The following is a 25,332-nucleotide window of genomic DNA, read 5'->3' on the forward strand; positions in this document are numbered from 1 at the left end:
TAGGCATTTTTTCAATTTACTGTTTAAATGTGCTCAATATAAAAATGTAATGGAAACGCAGCCTATGTGTGTGTGTGTGTGTGTGTGTGTGTGTATACAGTATGTATGTCGCTGTCCCACACCTGTGCTTCTGTGTCTCTCATCCAAACAGGACCTCAGCCACATCGTGTCAGGAAAACATTAAAGGAAGCAGGCAGCCTTAGAGGCAAGCCATCTTACAATATATCTTACATCTTACACATACGAATGGAGACTATATAGTGGATCTGGTAGCCAACAAATGTGAAGTACAGCAGTTGCTTACAATTAATAAACCAAGGTCATTGCTAGTAATGTGGGGAATTTCAGTGTAATTTGAAGCATTTCAGTGTCATTTGAAAGCAGTCATCCTGAATGGCATTTTTAAGTAGCATTAGGGCACGAGGTGAATGTTTTGTAGATTTTTAAAGGTGATAAGTGTCACCTTTACAGTGATTTCTTCACAGTAGAAAAATAACTAATTTCCCAATTTAATCTGTGGAAATAGCTTTTAATACCTTAAAGTGTTCACATATGACTTCTCCGAGAAAACTAAGAGTTTTGTTGTATTCAAAAACATAAATAAAATAAATAATATTTAATCATTTAAATGATATTTTACAGCACATACAGTTAAAGTCAGAATTATTCAACCCCCTGAATTATTAGGCCCATTTTTTTCCCCCAATTTCTGTTTAAAGGAGAGAAGATTTCTTCAACACACTTCTGAACATAATAGTTTCAATAACTCATTTCTAATAACTGATTTATTTTATCTTTGCCATTATGACAGTAAATAATATTTCACTGGATATTTTTCAAAACACTTCTATACAGCTTAAAGTGACATTTAAAGGCATAACTAGGTTAATTAGTTTAACTAGGCAGGTTAGGATAATTAGGCAAGTTATTGTATAATGATGCTTGTTCTGTAGACTATCGAAAAAAATAAATCTTAAAAGGGGCTAATAATTCTGACCTTAAAAATGTTTTTAAAAAAATAAAACCGAAATAAACTTTTAGCCGAAACAAAACAAATAAGACTTTCTCCAGAAGAAAAAAATATTATCGCACATACTGTGAAAATTTCATTGCTCTGTTAAACATAATTTGATAAATATTTAAAATAAAAAATCAAAGGGGGGCTAATAATTCTGATTTCAACTGTGCATTTCACATTTAAGGGGTAGTTCACCCAAAAATGAAAATTTTGTCATCATTTACTCTCCCTTGACATGCTCCAAACCTGCTTGAGTTTCTTTCATCTGTTGAACAGAAAAGAAGATATTTTGAAGAATGTTGAAAATCAGTAACCATTGTATTTTTATTTCTACAATGTTTGTTTGTTTAGACTTTATTAACCCCAAAGGGGAAATTCACATCACAGCAGAGCTTTCCATATACTATAAAATACATTACATAAATGAAAAAGGCAATAATACACTGTAAAACCCAACAGTCCACTTTATCAAATTAAATAAGTGGTTAACTCAAAATTGACTGAAAGTTAATTCTACTCATTTGAAAAGAGTTTTGAACTCAGTGTTAAAGCTATTGAGTTAATGAAATACCTCTACTTCAACTTAAATGGAGTAAGTTCATGGTACCCAGATTAGTTCTTTAACTCAAATGGCTTGCAGCAATCGAGTTTTACAGTGTATAAATACATTCATACTGCACACTTTAGTTTCAAACAACGAGTAATCCATATCTACAGTATTAATGCTATTAAAATTTAGCATAATTCATCTAGTATGACTTTAATTATACAATCTGATCCCTGGTGGTCTGATCCTGTATCGTTCCCTGTAACACAGAGGCTGAATTAATTTTAAGCTAAATAAGCTTGCACACGTTTAGACTGTATCCAGGGTTCAAAAACATTTTTACTACTAAAATTCCATTATTTTCCAGAACTTTCAAGTACATTTACATGACGTAATGTTTCACGTAATGTCTACATACAGTACATGGCAAATAATAAGAAAAACAATGACATTCAAATTCCTTACAGCAAATCATAGAACATTCAACAATCTATTTTGTTTAAATTTGTTTTTATATAGATTTTGATCATGCTTACACAGCACTAACAATGTGGGAGCAAGTTTTTGGCCAAGGACATAAAATTAGACAACTAACCAATATTGAAGTTAGGGCTGCACAATATATTGTTTCAGCATCGATATCACAATGTGTGCATCCGCAATAGTCATGTCGCAGGATATGCAATGTGGGGATTATAGTTTAATATAGTGTTTAATCATAATGGAGTAAAAGTTTATCATTTGCATGCCTTTTAAAGAGATAGTTCTCCCCAAAATTACTTGCCATTTTCATTACACCCATTACTTGTCTCAAACATTTATGAGTTTTCTTTTTCTTTTTTTTTTAATGAACACAAAAACAATATAATTGAATAGCTCTTAAACTATTGAAACAAGTCAAGTGAGTAAATAGTGAGTACATTTTAATCTTTGAGTAAACCGTCCCTTTAAGGCCTGTGACTGTGTGAACATTCCAATATTTCAAATTTTAAAACATCCGGCTACAAGAAATTTTTTGTAACTTTAATAAAGATGAAATAATATACAATGAAGACTATGCAGTGTTGATCATTCAATATCTGTACTTGAAAAGCGAATACCTGAAAACTATCATTCACTTTTATTTTTATTATGTTTTATCTATGCTTGTATTTTATATTATTCAAGATTCACTCCTCTACAAAATCCCCCCAATCAATCCAAATAAACCTGTTAAATCATCTGGTGAAATTGTATTCACATCGCAATTATATCACAGAAATCCAAAATCTGGTAATGTCAGATTTTCCAATATAACACTCCCCTAATTCAAGTATACAGATATTTGTTAAACTAATTTCCATGACTTTTCCAAAACTTTGTGGGTTTTTCTGTTTTTCCAAGCCTGGAAAAATGCCATGTCAAAATTCCATGACTTTTCCAGGTTTTTCAAGGCCTGTGTATCAAAAAGGGGATGACAACCGTGGTTCATCACTGACAATCATTTGATCATGCGCAGTCTCTTCTATAGTGAGTAATACACCCCCCACAACAGAACCTGCCCTTTTTATACGCTTATTTAATTAGTGTTTCTCCTTCTCGTCTTAATAAATGAATGCGATTCTGACCCTTCTTGTACAGCTGAATTGTATTTTAAGACCAATTGAACTTATTTTTATTCAGATATACACCCAGTTACTTGCAGTAAATGATGAAAGGGAAATCAATGGTTACAGGTTTTCAACTTTCTTCAAAATATCTTCTTTTGATTTCAACAGTATAAAGAGGTTTGGAAACCCCTGCATGCGAGTATAAATAGTGAGTAAATGTTCCTTTATGGGGGAAATATCTCTTTAATCTTATGTGATTAACATAATGAAGCAATTTAACAATTCATCACCAACCTACTGTAATAAACGCAACTAAAATAGCTGTGATGTTCATCTATAACTCCTTTATGAGCTGATTTTAACACCTTCTTGCGAATGTTTCAAAACGCTACAAATTAAAGTAACAGGCTGTCAGAATATATCATAATCAAATACTAATTTATTCTGGTGGCGGCGGCGAACATGAGAGTGTTTAGAGGCTATAATGGAGGTCTGAGGAGTCTGGAGTCTGTGCTCGCTGTCACGTCACCCTCTGCATAATGGCTTCTGGTAAAACGGTTTTGACTCGGGTCATGCTGTTCGCCTGCTGATAACCACCACAGACACACAGAAACTACACGGAGATGTGTGGAGTCTGATGAGTATTCCTGACGACGGGCGCTGGAGAGCGGGAACACCCAAATATCTCCAGAAACGAACACAAGATTTACTGACTTTGCAATTTTTATCTGTAGACGTATATACGACCATATGGGTTTTTTTTATAGACATGGGTGCTTGCTAGTCTTTCTCACTGCTACATTTGAAATCATCAATTTTTCTCGATGAAGATGTCATTCAGGATGAACGGTACACTGAAAATCAGGAAGTAGCATATACAGTTTGTGGCCAAAAGTGTGTGAAAACCATATTCAGGATTTCTGCAGATTAATAATCTATCTATCTACAAATCTATCTATCTATCTATCTATCTATCTATCTATCTATCTATCTATCTATCTATCTATCTATCTATCTATCTATCTATCTATCTATCTATCTATCTATCTATCTATCTATCTACAAATCTATCTATCTATCTATCTATCTATCTATCTATCTATCTATCTATCTATCTATCTATCTATCTATCTATCTATCTATCTATCTATCTATCTATCTATCTACAAATCTATCTATCTATCTATCTATCTATCTATCTATCTATCTATCTATCTATCTATCTATCTATCTATCTATCTATCTATCTATCTATCTATCTATCTATCTATCATCTATCTACAAACTGATTCTATCTATCTATCTATCTATCTATCTATCTATCTATCTATCTATCTATCTATCTATCTATCTATCTATAAACTGATTCTATCTATCTATCTATCTATCTATCTATCTATCTATCTATCTATCTATCTATCTATCTATCTATCTATCTATCTATCTATCTATCTATCTATCTATCTATCTATCTATCTATCTACAAACTGATTCTATCTATCTATCTATCTATCTATCTATCTATCTATCTATCTATCTATCTATCTATCTATCTATCTATCTATCTATCTATCTATCTATCTATCTATCTATCTATCTATCTATCTATCTACAAACTGATTCTATCTATCTATCTATCTATCTATCTATCTATCTATCTATCTATCTATCTATCTATCTATCTATCTATCTATCTATCTATCTATCTATCTATCTATCATCTATCTACAAACTGATTCTATCTATCTATCTATCTATCTATCTATCTATCTATCTATCTATCTATCTATCTATCTATCTATAAACTGATTCTATCTATCTATCTATCTATCTATCTATCTATCTATCTATCTATCTATCTATCTATCTATCTATCTATCTATCTATCTATCTATCTATCTATCTATCTATCTATCTATCTATCTACAAACTGATTCTATCTATCTATCTATCTATCTATCTATCTATCTATCTATCTATCTATCTATCTATCTATCTATCTATCTATCTATCTATCTATCTATCTATCTATCTATCTATCTATCTACAAACTGATTCTATCTATCTATCTATCTATCTATCTATCTATCTATCTATCTATCTATCTATCTATCTATCTATCTATCTATCTATCTATCTATCTATCTATCTATCTATCTATCTATCTATCTATCTATCTACAAACTGATTCTATCTATCTATCTATCTATCTATCTATCTATCTATCTATCTATCTATCTATCTATCTATCTATCTATCTATCTATCTATCTATCTATCTATCTATCTATCTATCTATCTATCTATCTATCTATCTAATCAAGTGCCTGTAAACGAAACTATTCTGGCCGTACAGAAACATGTGTCTCAAGATGCCTTGTTTAAAACATGCTCTTAGGAGGCATTCACCACATCAGCCCTGAAAAAGCAGTGAGCGAAGCCATGGATGACTCTTCCGACTGGATTACATCCATCTTGACTTTTATGACTAATTTGGTAGCGCCGGAAGAAGAGGAGGATGAAGGTATATTAATTTGCCATGGGATTTTTTTTTTCACAATAGCAGCAACAAAGTGTGTACTGTGAAAATAACATAATCTCTAAAACCACAGACTAACCACAGCGGTTTGATCTGATGAGCCATGTGTATAAATAGGTCTTTTTGGAAATAGGAGCTGGCTTTTATGGTCACGTTTTTTTTCCTCTCTGCTGAATAAACCTGGTTTGGTCTCCCAATGGGATTGGCAAATAGCACTGATTATGTTTGTGCACATCTATGTTTATGCAATCTATGGTCTGATATAATATTATAAGATCTGCTCAATGATGAGTGTTGTTATTGAGGAATATATTTAAGGATGGGTCACTGTTTTACAGCTTTACACCACTATGAAGAGTTTTGAGAAAGAGGATGAGGGATTTCTGCAAGGAACTGTCCACCTAAACTCTGTGTGATTCTACAAAATGACAATAAAAATCAAACAAAATAGTATCACATCTCTGTCATTAATCTTTGTTAAATCATCTTGGTTTCTTTAGTATATATTAAGTTACTTTGTGTTGGATTCAAAGGGAATTATGCACAGTAATATAATATTATTGAAAAAAAGTTCATGTGTGTTTATGTAATTCCTTTAGGACAAGTAATGCTTCTGTACAAAATTTCCATTGAGTACTAAAATAATTGTTTATATTCTGTATGTGGGGACTAAAACAAATAAAATAATTAAATTTACTTTAATTAACTAAGTACTAAAATAGTAGCTCATATACTGTATGTGTGAAATAAAATTGATATTAAGTAGTTAAAACATATAAAAATAAATGAATAAAATAAATAAATAAAATGTAATTTAATTAAATTTATTGAGTACTAAAATAGTAGCTTATATTCTGTATTTAGGGAATAAAATCAAATAAATTGTAATTAAATTAGTTAAAATTAAATATAATAAAAATAAATAAATAAATAAATAAATTTCAATGATTAATTTAAATTAATTGAGTCCTAAAATAGTAGCTTACATACTGTATGTGGGAAATAAAATAACATTTTATTTTATTAAATAAGTCAAAACAAACTAACACAAATAAATAAAATATAAATAAATAAACAAATATTAAATAAAAAGTTATTTTATTTAATTAACTGAGTACTAAAATAGTAGCTTATATTCTGTATGTAGGGAATAACATGAAATAAAATGTAATCAAATTAGTTAAAATAAAATTTTATAAAAATAAATGAAAATATAAATAAATAAATAAACTTCAATATTCAAATGAATTTTTTTATTTTTTTAATTGAGTCCTAAAATAGTAGCTTATATTCTCTCTCTCTCTGTGTGTGTGTGTGTGTGTGTGTGTGTGTGTGTGTGTGTGTGTGTGTATAATAACATAAAATGTAATTAAATTAGTTAAAAATAAATGAAAATATAAATAAATTTACTTTATTTTAATTGAGGACTAAAATAGTAGCTTATATTCTGTATGTAGGGAATAACATGAAATAAAATGTAATCAAATTAGTTAAAATAAAATTTTATAAAAATAAATGAAAATATAAATAAATAAATAAACTTCAATAATCAAATGAATTTTTTTATTTATTTAATTGAGTCCTAAAATAGTAGCTTATATTCTCTCTCTGTGTGTGTGTGTGTGTGTGTGTGTGTGTGTGTGTGTGTGTGTATAATAACATAAAATGTAATTAAATTAGTTAAAAATAAATGAAAATATAAATAAATTTACTTTATTTTAATTGAGGACTAAAATAGTAGCTTATATTCTGTATGTGAGGAATAAAAAATTAAAATGTAATTAAATTAGTTAAAAATATAATAAAAATATTAATAAATACATTAATTAATTAATCTAAATGAGTACTAAAATAGTAGCTTATATACTGTATGTGGGGAAATAAAATGTATTAATTAATTTAGTTAAAATAAAATAATACAAATTTATAAAAAAAATAATTTAATTAATTGAGTACTAAAACAGTAGCTTATATTATGTATGTGGGTAATAAAATAAAATGTAATAAGAGTAGGTAAAAAAATACATGAAAAACAAATCAATAAATAAAATAATGAATAAAATGTAATTTAATTTAATTAATTGAGTACTAAAAGAGTAGCTTATATTCTGTATATATGGAATAAAATCAAATTAATTTAGTTCAAATAAAATATAATAAATTTAAAATAATTATTATATATATATAATATAACATAACATAATAAAATATAATATAATATAATATAATATAATATAATATAATATAATATAATATTGGTCAAAAAACTAATCAGGACTTCAGGGCAAAATAAAACTACTAAAATGCTTTAAGTAAAAGTGCATAACTTAACTCTTATTTTTAGATAATATATTTTAAAACTTTTTTCTACATCTTTTTTTTTGTTTTAGCCAGCAACCTTTTAAAAACTGAAATAAATGAAAATAGTCAAATAACAAACCATAATATTAATAAATTAATACCATAATTAGATGATTATAATAAGCCATAATTATAATCATCTAACTAACTATCAAACAAACAAGCAATAATTCTTAAAGGTTTAAACAATATAATATAATATAATATAATATAATATAATATAATATAATATAATATAATATAATATAATATAATATAATATAATATAATATAATATAATATAATATAATATAATATAATATAATATAATATAATATAGTTTAAAATCTTTCATCTTGTACAGCTGCCATTTGTTCTTGCTTTAAACATAGAAAATATTATACAAAATAAATACACAAAAGTACTATTAATTCAAAACAGTTCAATGTTCAATCTGATCCTGCTTTTTTTAAATCACATTTAAATTTTACTTTCAAGAAACTGTCTTTTAAAAGAAGACTATAACATCTTTTTAAACACACCTCTGCAATGCAATCCAAAGGAACAGATGATGGATTTTATGTCATAACAAAGCAGAAGTCAACAGAACTTAAAAAAAGTAATTATCAGGAGAGAACAATAAATCTCACTCACACACACAACAACCTGAGACATCTTTACCTCCCCTCTTTCATTTTGGATGCTAATTGGCCACTGTGGTCTCATTGAGAGCTCCAATGGCCTGGTGTTCAACCACAGATGCACTTAAAAGCTCATTCAAAATGTTTATAGGTGCTTTATGTCCCCTTTATCCTGATTTTGTATCAAGTTTTTGTGACTCAGTGTCTGGGAAAGGTGCTATATAAATAAACCTTTACTTACTGACTAAGTTTAAGTCAATAGAGTTAATTTTAATCAACCTTAAAAAATGTATCCCATCAACTAAACCAACCAAATGATAAGGCTGGTACAGAATAGTACAGTAGCAAGTTAGCAAACAAAGCTAACTGACAGTTTTGTTCATTTTCCTTTTTTTTTTTTTTTTTTTTTAATATTTTTAATAATGCGTAATATTAACTACATAAGCTTTGGTGCAGGTGTGTATATTTATTGGAATTTAAATAGCTCACCCTCATTTACATTAATTAAAATACACAGTTTAAAACATACACATTTTTGGACATGGATATTTTTGTCCATATTATGTTATTTTATGTATCAGAGTATTTTAAGTTTGAAAAAAATCCATAAAATGAAATACATTTAACAATACAAAACAAAACAAAAGTAAGATAAAACAAAAAAAATAGTAGCTAATATATGTGGGAAAAAATTAATATGTGGTATAATTAAAATAAAAAGAAATAAAACAAAAGAATAGTAGCTTATATATGTGGGGAATTACATTAAATTAATATGAGGAATAATTAAATTAAATTAAAGATAAAACAAAAGAATAGTAGCTTATATATGTGGGGAATTACATTAAATTAATATGAGGAATAATTAAATTAAATTAAAGATAAAACAAAAGAATAGTAGCTTATATATGTGGGGAATTACATTAAATTAATATGATGAATAATTAAATTAAATTAAATTAAAGATAAAACAAAAGAATAGTAGCTTATATATGTGAGGAATTAAATTAGTTTTAATAAAATACATTTAATAATGTAAAATTAAAAAATTAAATAAAATTATAAATGAACCAGTCACAACCAGAAATTCTGTCCTGATGACTAACAAGACAAACAAGTAATTGTAATTAGAGATTAGTTTTTAGTCATAAGCATAAATAAAAAGTGACCAAATGGTTTGTTGTTTTAAAAACGTATAATACTGATATAATAATGAATTATTCAATTATATATGAATAAAATTTAACTATAAATATATAATAATATAATATAATATAATAAAATATAATATAATATAGTATAATATAATATAATATAATATAATATAATATAATATAATATAATATAATATAATATAATAAAAAAAATGATCAGGGCTGAAATTCAAAACTGATTTTGTGCGTTTCAGGGAAAAATAAAACTAGTAAAATGTATTTAATTTAATAATAATACATAAATAAAAAACACATAAATAAATATACAGTAACACTACATAAAAATAAATGTCACAAAATGAATGTTGTTATTTGTATTTATCATTGATACATCCAAAACTGTAATTAACAAAACTAAATCTGCGTAGCATATGGGAAAATAATTACTATTTTACTTTTTTTTTTTAAATAAAACAAAACACCTGCACCAATTTGAAAAAAAGAAAAGACAAAAAGCATAATTTAAATGGTTAAACATCTATAAATGCATGAATATTTGGTAATATTTGTTAATTTGGTAATTATAATTTTAAAAATAAAAATATCTTTATGACATTTTTGAACATATACATTTTAGTCCATTATACACTTTAGGTCCATGGTATGTGTAACTTTTTCTAAAGAGTTAAAACTGACAAACATACAGCTACCGTATTTGCTTTAATCATCAGTCAAATCTCCAAAGATGAATCAAGCTTATGACAATTAAACAAGGCCCATGAAGTACTTTAATGAATGACATTTACTTTAATTAATTATCAGTGACCAAGAATCTGCTATCAATTAACTAAACCCCCACAATGCCTCAAGAGTCATTACACAAATGTTTCAAGAGCTAAAACATACAGAAAATACAGTACAGTACAAGTGTCTGACACCTTCTGAATTACAAAAGAAATATTTGTGTAGCAGTCAGAGCACAAATGAATACATAAGCACAGAGAACACTTTAAGAAACATTTATAAGGAGAACTCAAAACACACACTGAGAGAGAGACAATTGTGACATTGCCATTTGCCAACCAATAACACGCTTGGCTAGGATTCCTCATAAGTCACCTTGAGGTGCTCATTTAAAATAAATGCGTGCGGATTGACTGCTACATCGCTTCAATAGCTCCAGTTATCAATGAATGCTTTTCACATTGACGGTTACATCACACACCAACAAAATATATCATCTGCAATGTATACAAACTGATAACAACACTGTAAAAAATCTATACATTAGCCGTGTTTTTGAACTTTATGATTTATTTTTTTTATGATTTTAGTTTATGTTTTTAGATTGCATTATAGGATCTTAATCTTGCTTTTAACAACTTTTAACCATAAAAAGGTTGAAAAGGTGACTTTTAATAACATTTTTAATACCTTAAAGTGATATATTGTTTGGGTTGGTGTTGTATGTTGCACTACAAAACCTTTTAATAAACTGCCAGGACATTTTCTGTTATTTTACAGGCTTAGACATGATATTTCAAGCTACTAAAATGTCAATAAAAGTCACTTTGTTAAACTGTAGAGTTAAATTCATAACATCAAACATCATTAGAGCAGAGATCAAGCTTTCATAATGCAATTCACAACCGTAAATCAACAGAAAAACACTTGTGTTTGGAAAATATGGAAACAGATTAACTTTTTGTTTAAAGTGCAGACACACTATACAGCTGAAGGCAAAACTAGCACTAAATGCTATGGAATAAAATCACTGTCATAAATATTTTGTGCGTAAATAAAATTCATGCATCCGTAATTATAAAATCGTAACGGAAAACGGAACGTAGAAGTAATTTTACGAGTGTACAATTTCTAATTCCTAATTTTGATTCTGTAAAATGTCCAAGAAACACAGCGAAAATGGACCTCATTACGTCTCAACCTTTATTACAGCTCATGACAGACATTTCTCAAAGAGGGAATAACAAAACTTTTACCTGAGACGGTGTGTGGGGGTTCTGAGTGCCCAGGAGGCACGCCGTTGTGATCGATGACTCTTGCTTGTTCATTAATGCCTGTGACAGCAGTGACGTAATTTTGACAGTGGAGTGTTGCTGTTTGATTGGTACTCGTAATCAGGACTTGTGTCCGTGGTGAAACTGTGTTTCGTGTTTGTAAAGTACACACATCACAAATTTATCTGTCATATACAAACAGACAAAGAAAAGGTTTTATCTGTGTCTGTTTTAATCGCAGGTTTTGGAAATGTACCCTCGTAAAATTACGAGTACGTTCAGTTTTCTTTTCTGATTTTATAATTACGGATTTGTGAATTTTATTTACACACGAAACATTTATGACAGTGATTTTATTTCATAAAAAGTTTAATTCAAATATTCATCTCGTGATTTTTATTAGAGCAAAGACATTTTCAAAGTATTTTCTATAATATTCATTTTCTTCTAGTATTGGTGTCATTTGTTTTAGTTTGGCCTTTAATAAAAGTTGTTTTTAAGGTCAGTATTATTAAAAAAGGTCACACTTTATTTTGATGGTCCGTTTGTTACATTGCACCTACATGTCAACTAATTCTCATTAGATTATTAGTAGACTGTTAGGTTGGGATTAGAGTTGGGGTTAGTGTAAGTTGACATGTACTTGCAAAGTTTTGTATTGTCAGTTAAATGTCTGTTGAAGGAGCGGTATCAACAGATATTAAGTAGACAGTGTACCAATACTCAAATGGACCATCAAAACAAAGTGCTACCTTAAGAAATTATATAAATAATAATAATAATAATATATAAAGAATTTTGCCTTCAACAGTAAATTTATATACTACTGGTCAAAAGTTTGGGGTCCGAATGATGTTACACAAACCAAGACAACACAGTACTAATAAATGTTATTAAATGTTTTAAAATAAGCTTCTCCTGCTCACCAAGGCTGCATTTATTTAATCAAAAATACAGTACAAATTGTAACATTGTGAAATGTTATTGCGCTATAAAATACCTGTTAAAAAGTAGTTTATAATTTAATTTAATAATAAATTATTATTTCAGTGATTTTAAAGATGAATTTTCAGCTTCATCACTCAGTGTTCAGTCAAACAATCCTTCAGAAATCACTCTAATATTAATAATTATTGTTGTTATTAGTAGTATTGTAATTACTATTGAAGGTAATAACAAAAGCAGCTAACGACTGGAATATTCGTTTCATTTTAAACTACATAAAATAAGTAATAACTAAATATTTAATAAATATGTATTTAACCATTTTTACTTTTCTTTTACATTAAATAAATGCCGCCTTGATGAACAGAATAATTGCATTTAAAATATTAAATAAAATTATTAATAATAATTATAAAAAAAGACCCTTTGACTGGTAGGGTATTTTTTTTTATCCTGACCTTCACAAAAGGGCTAATGATATCGTCTTCAACTCCAAGTGTACATAAAATATTAACTTTAACATGAATTTATTGTTAAAAAATATAAGAAGTATAATTTTACTATTCATAAGTGGTAATTATAGGTGGTCCTTTCGTCATTTCATTGTCAGCTAAACAGCTCTTAAGGAAAATAAACTTTTTAAAATAAGAATAAAAAAAAATAGATTTTGTGGTTAAACCATGGTAACCAGTAATCAAAATGGTAGCTTAACAATGGTTTTGATTTGCAGTAAAAAATCTTTGCAGTGTGGTTAGACAAATAGCATTCAATACAATCAATACACCAATAAAACCTGGGTACAATTTAACCAGAGATTGAACCCACTCTCACTTAAACACAAAATACAATTGTCTTAAATACAAAAAAAAAAAAAAAAAAAAAATATATATATATATATATATATATATATATATATATATATATATATATATATATATATATATATATATATATATATATATAATTAAAAAATAAAACAAGCCAATCATAAATAAAAAAAAATGTTATCTCTGTATGATCCTTGTCACTTCAAGGCCTCCACTGTAAACAATTAATAAATGAGCTCAAAACTTTTATTTTATTTTTGTAATTTCTTGGATAATTTATAGTCAAAAGTGACAACAAATAAAAAGAAACGTTTAATTGACTTAAAAAATGTAACCATTGTTTAAATAAGAAAAAAAATGTTGCTTTTAGTTTTTTACCCTAAAAACAAAACATTTTATGAGTTTTTTTAAGGCAATCTCACAAGAACGTAACTTTTTGATTTAGCAGCTAATTAGAATGACTTTATCTTAACTAATCTTATTCATACATCTTTAGTATGATTTGTTTAAGCCCCAAATGATGATTGTGTTTAGGATAGTGGGTTAGAGGCTGTTTGTGCCTCATTGGCTTCCTTTATAACCACATTTTTTGATTGCAAAGCCTTGACTCCAAATAACCATGCATTCTTGATTGTTGGTGGCTTTCCCTGTCAGGATGAGGTACGATTTATTATTTTTACTGTTGACCATCAGTTGGCACCATTAACCCTTTAGATGGGCCAATGAAAAAATGTTTCTGGCTTTAATATGGAATTCTTTGGAGTAAAACAACAAATTATAGTGAGTGTGCATTAATACACTTACAATGTTTATGTTCTGAGAGCTGAGCTGCTTATTTTTTTATTTTCTCAAACATAATAAGGTAAGTGTGCAAAGGTCTCTCAAAAAAAAAAAAAAAAAAAGCCAGAAACTAAGCTTTTTTTTTTTTTTGCACTGTGATGAACAACAGTAAAAAAAAAAATTTTTTACCTCTTCCCAGCAGATAAAGCCACCAGCAATAAAGATAGCATGATTATATGGTGTCATGGCTTTGCAATCAAACCATTTTGTTATAATTGAAGTCAAAAGTGCAAAAACAGCCACCAACAAACCAATAAAGTTGTGAATTTGCAAACAGTGCTGATTTTTTCCCTAAAAAATTAATTCCCCAGCATTTCCCTAAAATGTGTCAAAATAAGATTTGCCATAAAAAAATCATTCCATTTTCTGAAACACAGAGACAATTGTGGTTGAATAAAGCCTCAGAATCACACCAGATCACCACCTTAAAACATCCACAAGAGCACACAAGGGTTAATATTCCTACATAATTTCTAATTGTGTGGAAAAAAGTTCTTTAAAGCACAAATAAAACAAAAACTTGAGGGGCAACTACATGAATGTTTTTTGATTTTTAGTTTTATCTTAAAGTCTATTATTTTGGCTTTGTTTTAAATCATTTTACTTTTTGTAGAGCACCACAGCTCTATACAAAACCAGCAATAATTTATCCTCTTCATTCTAACCCAGATGGGTGTATTTACAGATCACACTGCAGAAAAACAGGCTCGCCAGATCAAATCGCTCGACAGTCAAACAAGCTGATTAATTAATCATTTTACTTTATTTACAAATGTAAATGCATCACCAGTTATAAAGGTGGCTGCATAATTAACACTTTCTGAGTGTTCTTGCATGCAAATGAAATGTGTGGGGGTGAAAGACGGAGGTTGCAAGAAAACACTTCTGCGTATGCATGTTTGTTTATGTGTGCGTGTGTGTGTTGATGCTGGCATGCCTTTTTTTGCTTCCACAGAAGATCTTAAAGGCCAGAATAAAGTGCTATGAATCGTAGACAAGCCTTTTCCTCTCTTTGATCCACATTTATAATTTATTCAGCCCTCATCAATGTTTCAAAAGATCTATTTTGTAGGTTCTTCTCTAACACTCTTGTCTTTTGTATTCCTTCCTCCTTCACCAATTTAGGCGAGCGTCATTTTGTGAAGAAAAAAGGTTAGTATCAAACTCTGTCCTCCTTCACTTTCATTATACACAAATAAGAGACGCATTGGTTAAAAGGTGAAGGCAGACTCATATGGTATAAAGGCAAACCTGTGTTTTAAAAAAAATCATTATACACACTCTTCTTTTGAGATTAGGCCTACATATTTAAAAAAAAAACTACATGTTATTTTTAGGCACCTACACTACAACTTAGGTACCTATACACTACAATTTATGAATTACACTTTTAAAAATTTTTTTTTAAAAATGAACTAATTAAAATTGTAGGGGGATTTGCTGCATAGATATTTTAGAGTTTATTACAACTTTTAACAAAAAATATGGGTTGAATTTCAGTTAAAATGGTAAATTTCAGTGAACTGTGCAGTAAGTTGCCTTACAATCCTAAGTTGTCAATGTTTTTTACATTTACATATAGTCATTTAGCAAACGATTTTGTCCAAAGGGACTTAAAATTGAGGAGGTATTCAGCAATTCAACAACAAGAGGCAATACATACAATAAGGTGGTTTTGGTATCATTCACCGGGGTTCAGGGGCCTCATGTATCAATGCTGTGTACGCACAAAAACTTTGCGATTGGGCAGCTGAAATGCCGGTTGCGCTGCCTTGATAAGAGCGGAGGGGTGCTGCTATACTGCCCTAACAAAGGGTTCCTCTAATACATCTGTGTCTCCCACAGACACAGATACTACTACAGACAGAAAAGTGTTGACTACAATTGGGGCAACTCTCTCCTCAAAGGGTGTTAGTTGAGCATTCCCTGTTACCCCGTCTGTTCGGTCCACACTTTGACGTTGCACGGCTGTTCTCCTCTTAACCTGCACCTTTACATCGGACCATTTCTTTTTTAATTTGTTCACAGTGCGATGTTCAGACCCCACTGCGTTAACCACGTCAGCTTAACTCTCCCACTTTATTTATTTTTTTTTGTTTGTTTTGTTAGTAATTCCGGAAAACAAACTTGCAAATAACACAGTTTTTCTCCGGTCTACCTCTGATAGGAGCACCTCCAATTTACATTCTGTAAAGTTTCTCTTCTTGCTTGCTTTTGCCATTATTTTTTCACTTGGTTTTGCCAAAATTGAGTTATTACCATATTTATTAGGGGGAGGAGACAGAGAGGGGTTTTGTGCTCGTGCACGTGCGCTCAGTTTCACGTTAATTCGGGATGTACAAAGAGAATATGCGTGGGATTCTGCGTACGCAGTGTTTCTAAATTTTTTACTGCGTACGTACATTTACAGCTTTGTCCGTCCGCAATGTTTTAGTGTGAATTCAACGCAAGCATTTGTTCATGAGGCCCCAGATGTTTTGGGAAGAGATGGATTTTTAGTTGTCATTTGAAGGATACCAGTGAGTCTGCAGTCTGAGTTTGGAATCGAAAGGTCATTCAACCAGCGAGAAACATTGATTGAAATGGTTTTGGAATATGACTTATAGCCTCTCTGTGATTTTTTTAAAACTGTGTTATATTAGATCCCAAAATATTTTGTCATTATTGATTGTAACAATTTTATCTCATTATTCACACCTGCTATTGCATTCATCTTATGATATGCACTACACAAAAAATAACAGACTAAAATATCAAAAAAGATTAAACTAAAAACAAAAAATAATTGTTTTGTAGACATGTTTTTAAAGAAATTTTCCTAGAAAGTTTAAGCTTATTGGTCCTCAACTAAAAGAAAAAAATATGCTGAAATAACAAAAGCAAATTCCACACTCTAACTTTAAGTACAACTTAACTGTCATTATCATTTAAAGTAGAAATGCAAGAAAATATGGAATTTTTGTCCGACACCGATAACCGATTTGAAGAGCGATAGCCGATATTAGCCAATAGAAATAAATAGTAAATTTTCTGCATGTTTGTAAACATTTACATTCAATAGCTGATTTTATTTTTAGAATGTTACCTCCAGAAAAGTTTGAACTGATCTCAGAACTTTATTAACCAACTATTTTTTAATATAAATAAAATTAAAAAATATTTCAATATGGCCACCAATAAAAAAGCATCCTTAATTCAAGGTCTCCTTATCACAGAAAACAACCTCAATAAATAAATACTTAATCGTTTTTCTATCAAGAACCTTGCTTTAATCAACATTAAGCAAATCCTGCATTGTAGATTATATTTAGTCATATATCATTTATTCTGAATGTCCACAGTATAGAGCCGATTTAAAAAAATACAATTTCAAGAACTAGTGACATTTTCAATGTGAAAAAGTGACGTTTTCACTATCTATTGAATACACAGAAATAGAGTAGAGTAGATAATCAAGTACTAACAAGTAACTTATAACTAAGTGTTTGTCTCTATTTAACCGGTATTAGCGTAATAACAAAAAGAGAGTACATTATATAATAAGTACTAGTATCTAAGAATTAAGTATTACCTAATGAAAGGCACTAGACCCAAAAAATAAGTACTGATAATGTTCAGATTAATCTGTCTATCATTAACAATACCACATTCCAAGTCTCTTAAAGGGGACGTATACAGTATTATGCCAGTTTTTACAATATGTAAAATAAGTCTTTTATGTCCCTAAAATACGCATGTTTCAGCTCAAAATACCCCACAAATAATGTTTTGCAACTCTTTGAAGCTGCCCCTTTTGGGTTTTGATGCTGATTGTGCTATTTCGGTGACTGTCACTTTAAATTCAAATGAGATTGTGCATGCAGCCCTCTTCTTAAAAAGTGGAGCTAAAATGCCTGTGTGTCAGCATAGTGGAAACAAGACTATATATGCTAATGAGTGAGATATCACTAATGGGTGGGATTTTCCCCATCTGATGATAGGTAAAATGTCAATCAAAGTGTTTCTGTAGACTAATTTTAGTATTAATACATGAATGCCATTAGAAGCTGGCTATTTTAGCAAGTGGTTACAACACAACTGTGTTTAAACCCGTTATAAAGGTGATTTTTGCATAATAGGTCCACTTTAAATTGCCTTGATTTCATTTTGATCCGCATTTTGAACTTCAGCAGATTGTCTTCACATCGTCAAAGTTTATTTTTCCCCCAGTACTTGAGTTTTTTCCCATCTATATTGACCTTGTAAGCTGCATGTCCTTTTTTTCATGGTTTTCTGAAGCATTTATTAAAGTGGAGCACAACAGCACTTGGGTGTCAAGTGGTGTTTGGTGCAAATAGTCATATTCTGTCTGTCGTTTTGAAAACTGACACATTGCTGAACTAAATAAATATGCAAATCTCCTCACAAAATGCTACTCACATTAGGCCTGTGAGACTTTCAGCTGCTAATTGAAAGAGTATTAAAAGCAATATTTAAAAGGCATCACTTCAGGTGCCTATGAGGGGGAATATTTTGACAGGCTCCTGAAAAAAAGTCTTAAATTAAAAAAAAAAAAAAAAAAGGAAGGAGCTGTGGGTTTTTGCTGGATTTGAAGGACCACGTTCAAATTAAAGGGTCCTGAAATGCCCCTCTTTCGGTTCAAGTCTACCCTGGATTTTTAAAAGGAAATGCATTATAATGGGCGTGGAGCGCTGCGACCAGTGGGAGGAGTGGGTGTCACCGGCAGAGCAGGGGAAAAAAAGAGGGAAGCGAACAATTGTTGTCAGTTGCCTCACATAAAGAAAGACAAACTGTGAGGAAACCAATTATCTTATAGTTTATAAAGATAAAATGCAAATAAATAAACAGTAATTTTATATCCTGCTACATTTGTTATTTGTAATTCCATATACACACAACCACAATTTATAATATCAAACAGATAATCGTGTTTATATAAACACTATAAAGGAGGCACTCCTCTTCTCCTCAATCACCGGGTCAGACACAGTGGATAGCTTATAGCAGTGCAGCAGGTCTCTTTCCCTATCTATTGCAACCATTTGCCCAGCCCTGTAATCTGAAGGATTTTAAGGCGAACACAACAGCACGGACATGGGCGATGTGTCTGAATAGTAACCAACTCAACTAATAAAAGATAAAGTCCGCCATTCTCCAATTCTCGTACAGCTCTCCTGACAAAAATGCTTGCTGCAAACCAACAGCTTTGCTATATCGACCCTACAGCATCACGCGGAAAACATGCAACAAACACCGTGGATCATGAAAACAATCACACACGACCCTTCATGAAAGGCTAAATACTGTGTGCCGCATGCAGAGTCCGTGGGCGCAATCTCACCCAGTCATTGGCTCTCACAGCTTGCCAGGTCTGCCTGCCTTTGGAAAGCACATGCTCTCATGAATAATAAGGAAGCAGGGTCTTCTCATAGGATAAGAAAACTCCACAATGAATAATAATGAGAAACCGATGTGTCACTTTACTAGCAAATTTGCGCTACCGATATCCGTAAATACGTCACAAATTTGATTCTACCCCAAAAATAGTTTTAAACTCTGAATATGAAATTAGCTGACAAAATTATCCAGTTTTCCCTGACAGGTACTACTGTTGTCCTAACTGATGCTCAACACACAAACACACCCACACACACAAACACTCCAGTCATCAAAACACCCTTGTGCTTTTTTCACAAATGTTTCTTATGTTTAACACTAACAATGTTTTGAATTAAAGTGATTAATTACTGAAAAAAAGGGAGTAAACCCATTGTAACTTGGAATTTAGGTTGACTTAACTTATTTTTTTATATGTTTTTGAGTAAAGTCAATTTATTGCTTTGTAAATAAGTGAGTAAACCCACTGCTTTTAATGGAAAAGTCAATTAATCTTTATTAATTTCAATCAATTTTTGATTTTTTAAACAATATTTTTTTAAATCACACCTGAAACACAAACAAAATGTGTTTTTTTTTTTGTTTTTGTTTTTTGAAGCAATAATACTGTAAAGTTAAAACTATCAGTTCATAATTGATATATCACAACCACAGTACAGGATTTTGCAATCAACCAATTTCAATTTATTTCTAAATTTGTTCTTATCCAATAGTCTGTAATGTGGATACATTTCTTAAAGTTTCAGACCCCAAAGGTTGCATGTTCAATTCAGGTGAAATATGAATACGAAAATTTAACAAGAGTGAATCACTGAAGGTATTGCAGCTTAAAACTGTAGTGTGTAAAAATGCATATCCTACCCAACATCTCCTTTTGAGATTGATATAAGCCTTATGGATATGAAATGGCATCATAGTAAATAAATGATGAAACTATATTAATTGGGGGTAAACTATCCTATCGCTTTAGTACCGTGTCTCAACTGTGTAGGTTGGGTGTAAGTAGTACTTAGTTACTGTAATTAAATTACTTATTCACTGAAATATAAAGTAAGAAACTATTTTTATTTTGAGGTCATTTAATTACTTATACTAGCCGTATATGCTGTAAAAATGTAACATTTTTGCATAAATCAATTTAGAGAAGCATGCAGAGAAATTTAGGTAAACAAATATATTTAGCATTTATAGGTGTGTTTTGAGATTAAATCAATCAGAGTCTCATCTCCTATTCCCTTTAAGAGCCAGTTGCGTAGCGCCATGACTGCATTTGCTATTTACATGACGTAAAGTAAGTGGAAGTGGAAAAACTGAGCATTTCACTAGCAAGAAAACAGTTGAACAGAGCATCTGCAGCGCGAGAATGAGAGATAAGGCATCTCATAATTCTCTTTCACTTATGCTCTCGTGGATAGGGACACCTTGTACGCACAGACATCAATTAGCCTATAAATAATTAATTGCGTTTGTTAAGTGCAAAGATTTGTTTCAAAACTTTTTTTAAATTCAGTTCTAATTTCCAGCAAACGAATAAATGAACAATAATAACGAAGTGTGGTCAAAATACTGAGTTATGTCCTATTACACATGCTATGCCCCATATGGTCTAAAACCTGCAGGTGGACAAATCTAAGCTTGTTTTTAATAAAACAAATATAAATATGCATATAATAAATAATACTGCTAATATTAATAACATTATACAAAAGCAAATTGAATGAAATGATAAAGCCTCCCGAGATGAAGGATTCAAGGCAGTGGTTTTTAAATTTATGTAGGCTAGAAAATAATGTTTTATAATATTTTAATCCTTTATACACTGTTAGACATTTCAAAGGGTTTTTACAGTAACTTACTGGCAACACTGTTGCCAGTAAGTTACTGTATTTTAGATTTACAGTATACAACTGTAAATCCGTTTACAGCATGTTACCGTAGTGTCTGAAAATGGTTAACTACTGTAAAAACCTAAGTTAACAGTTAGCTACTGTAAACCTTTTAATTTTGTCCTAAATATTTTATAATATAATTTTATTAATATTATTTTAATACTATAGACCTAAAAAAGACAGAATTACAAAATATTAACAAAATAAACACTCTTTATTTAAAACATTGGAGATGCTTAAAACAAGCTTAAAAATGTGTAAAAACATTACATTTCAATCATTCAAAATATTTTATTTTAAGAAAAAAAAACATTGAAAATGACAAAGCACATTAACATACATGTACAAAACTAATTTAAGTGTCTGACCTGCATATTGTTGAGAAAAAAAAAACCAATTGTACTAAGTACTACTGACATTAAACCAGACACAATTACAAAATATTCCATTCTTTAAAACATTAATAATGCTTAAAGCATTTAAGGAAAATGTGTGAAAATTACATTAAGCAATAAAATCAACACATTAAAAATAAATAAATCACACAAAGCACTAGAACATACATGTACAATAAAAATTTAAACTTCTGAATTGCATATTGTTGGAAAAATAAATATTTGTAACTATTAGCCGACTCAGAAACAACCCAACTTTAAAATATTACTAGTTCTGGTGTCAAATGCTCAACAAGGTCTGAATTCACATGTTCAAATGCAATTCATCTTTATTTCTATTGCACTTTTACAATGTAGATCAATGATGTCAAAGCAGCTTAACATAGAAGTTCTTGTAAATTGAAGCTGCTTCAGTCCAGTTTTCAGAATTGAAGCAGTAAATGTCACTGCTGAAAGTCCAAACACTGAAGAGCAAATCCACCGATCCACCAATCGTAGCCAAGTGATCCAGTGGCGACAGTGGCATGGAACAAACTTCAACAACTGACGAAAGTGTAGAATAAAATCCCTTGAGAGATACCAGGCTCAGTTGGGCACGACCAGTTCTCCTCTAGCCAAACTTGTGCAAGGCCGCAGTCTAGGCACCAGAGGCTTGAAAGTTCACCAGTGGGTGGTCAGGCTGGCCCATTGGATCAATGCGGAAACTCATTGATCACGTGTGTCTTTTAGGATTCACTCCTCCATGACCACCACAGCATCTGGTCAGGATTTGGCCCAGTCCAGGATTATGAAGAACTCTGGATAAGGACAAACAGACTAACATAAGCATAGAAGAAGCTTGTTTAAAAAAAAATAAATCATATACTGGTTAATTATTTTGAAGCATGGCAGGTAGGTTGGGGTAGTTTTCAGCTGGTACTGAGCAACTGGCTCCTGCTCATAACCTGCTCACTACCATGTTTAAAAGATAACTAACCAGAATGTCCTGTTTATTTTTTTCCCTAACAAGGTTTTACAAAAACATTGTAGCATTTGTGATGGGTTGATTCACTGCAGGACAGATTAGACTATTTGTTTTATGTATTCCTAATAAACTAAAACTGACTGAATACTGATAAAACTATTGAGAGTGTCTCACCTAATCCAAGTTCTCAGTTAGCTGGTGAAAGAAGGATAACTCACTGTTGTTCATGGTTGTCATTCTCTTCACTACTTCTCCTGCTATCTTCTGGCTCACTCTGGTTGTTGCTATGCATTTTGTTTCATCCTCTGGAATTATTTATACAAAAAAATTGTATTATTTTATTTATTACAAAATATTTAGGCAACATGAAATGGGGAAAAAGACATTTAATACATAGACAAATGCATGTATCCCAATACTAATTATTGTATTTTGAAATGTCTGACCCATGACAGACCTCAATCTGCTCAAAAATATTATAAACAAAGATGAAAAAAACCCTACTAAATGGTTTAATAAAAAAGGGAAAACGATTTTTTTATTTAGCTAGCAACTAAACATGTGACACATTTTGTATTAAAAGTAACGTTACTATATTGAGAAACAAATAGATGTACAGTACTTACTGTTGTATGAGGTCCAGTTTGCACAGGCAGGCTCCCAGTATTCTATATTGAGACCATAAAAAAGCCAAAAATACAGATAAGAATACCATGCTACAATCCACAACCTCCACACAACTTTTTTTTATTTGTTTACCTTGGTTGCTTACTGGTCTTGCTTATTTTTTAAGCATAAGGCTGTGCTGATCAAGATGTTCCTCCGAAATGCTGTTTGTTTCTTCAGACAAAACCTGCTGCTGTGCCAGTGCCATATCTAAACAGAAAAAAATATAATGGTAACAATTATGTTAAACCAAATGTCAAGAGTTGTGATAAAAAAACAATTAGCAAACAATAAATAGCAAAAAGGTGGTTATTAGCATAATGCATAGAGGTAAAATTGGTTTTATATTAGCAGATTCAGACTTCCCCCTTAATAATTTAATTTCATAAAAGTATTATTTGCAAACTCTAAATAGCGAAATCATTTTAGCAGCTAATGACTATCAAAGTACAACATGCTCACGGTCAATTAAACAGTGTTAATGTTGATTTCAAGTCATACTGGCATGCTAATTCTGATCGAATATTCAAAGTAACATGGTAAACAGTATAGAGTCTTCTAAATGAACGAATGTGCGAATATAAAACCAACTTTACCTCTATGCATATTGTAACGTTATAGATTTACGTTAACGTTCTTATAGGTTACGTCGCGATGTTATTTTCTCAAGCTAACGTTATAAGTTACTCTAAACCAGAGAAAAATAAGTTCACAACATCTAATATATATAGTATAAATCAATATAAGTTAAACGTTGCACGTTAAAATGAGTTTGAGTCCAATTCAGTATAAACTTAGCTCAGTTTAGCTAACAGTTAACATTACCATTTTAAGATCACTTCAGCCAATGTTGCCGAGCAAACAAATGCTAATAGAGGTGCTTAAATCAATGTCGAGTGTTGTCAGCACAGACAGACGCGCTTTTACCTGGATTATTTGTTGGTCTTTCATTCATATTCTTCTGGGGGAAAACACTCTCTGCCGGACCGTTGTCTCGTGCTAAGTGTCCTCCAAAACTGTCTGCATACCTCTGGTTCCCTCCTAAACCAAAACCCGCTGCAACACCGGTTCCTATGTAAATAAATAAAAAGATATGACGAGAACACTAGCTAATAGTCATAAACAGTCTTATTTAAAGTAATAGTAGTGTTAATGTAATAAATTAAATAAAGGTAACATCTTAATAGATGATATATTTCTCAAATGGGCAAAATAACGCCAAGCCAGAGAAAATAATAATAGCCAACTTTATACTTTACTTTGTTCTATTCTCGTCCACAAAACATTCTGTAAAATGAAACACTGCCTCAGCTTACCAGAGTAAAGTTTGTTAAATCCAGTATGTTCTTCAGGCACACTAATAAATTGTCCTCCAGAATTGCTCCAGGGTCCTCAGGCAAAAAGTGGTGCAGAGTAGTCGAATCGCCGCAAGGTGGCGTTGAAGCAGTTGTGGAAAATACAGTATAATACACGAATTTTTACAAATACAGTACATCGCTGTATATGTTGTTCGACGTCACACTAAATTCCCATAATGCAACGGTAAATACAGTTATTTACCGTA

The 25,332-nt window shown here is 30.5% G+C and overlaps 1 protein-coding gene and 1 long non-coding RNA gene across 29 annotated transcripts in view; one reads left to right on the forward strand and one right to left on the reverse strand.

Moving 5' to 3' along the window:
* trdn (triadin) overlaps positions 1-25,332 on the forward strand; it is a 99,596-nt gene that overhangs the window by 22,778 nt on the left and 51,486 nt on the right. For 21 of the 27 annotated variants that reach the window (XM_073933578.1, XM_068215682.2, XM_068215692.2 and 18 more), the window contains 3 exons: positions 152-205; positions 5,552-5,677; positions 15,583-15,609. In XM_073933578.1, coding sequence (XP_073789679.1) covers positions 152-205; positions 5,552-5,677; positions 15,583-15,609 — 207 coding nt within the window. The remainder of the gene's footprint in view (positions 1-151; positions 206-5,551; positions 5,678-15,582; positions 15,610-25,332) is intronic. The other 6 variants (XM_068215688.2, XM_073933570.1, XM_073933577.1 and 3 more) reach the window with 1 other exon arrangement.
* LOC137488680 (uncharacterized) lies at positions 21,939-25,169 on the reverse strand. Of its 2 annotated transcripts, none has more exons than XR_011007841.2 (6): positions 25,085-25,169; positions 24,696-24,839; positions 23,862-23,978; positions 23,729-23,770; positions 23,321-23,407; positions 21,939-22,935 (listed from the first exon to the last, which is right to left on the reverse strand). It is a non-coding gene; the product is annotated as an uncharacterized lncRNA (long non-coding RNA). The 2 variants fall into 2 exon arrangements; XR_011007843.2 differs by having other exon boundaries at positions 23,277-23,407.

The sequence above is a fragment of the Danio rerio genome, chromosome 20 (assembly GCF_049306965.1).
Source record: "Danio rerio strain Tuebingen ecotype United States chromosome 20, GRCz12tu, whole genome shotgun sequence".
NCBI lineage: Eukaryota > Metazoa > Chordata > Actinopteri > Cypriniformes > Danionidae > Danio > Danio rerio.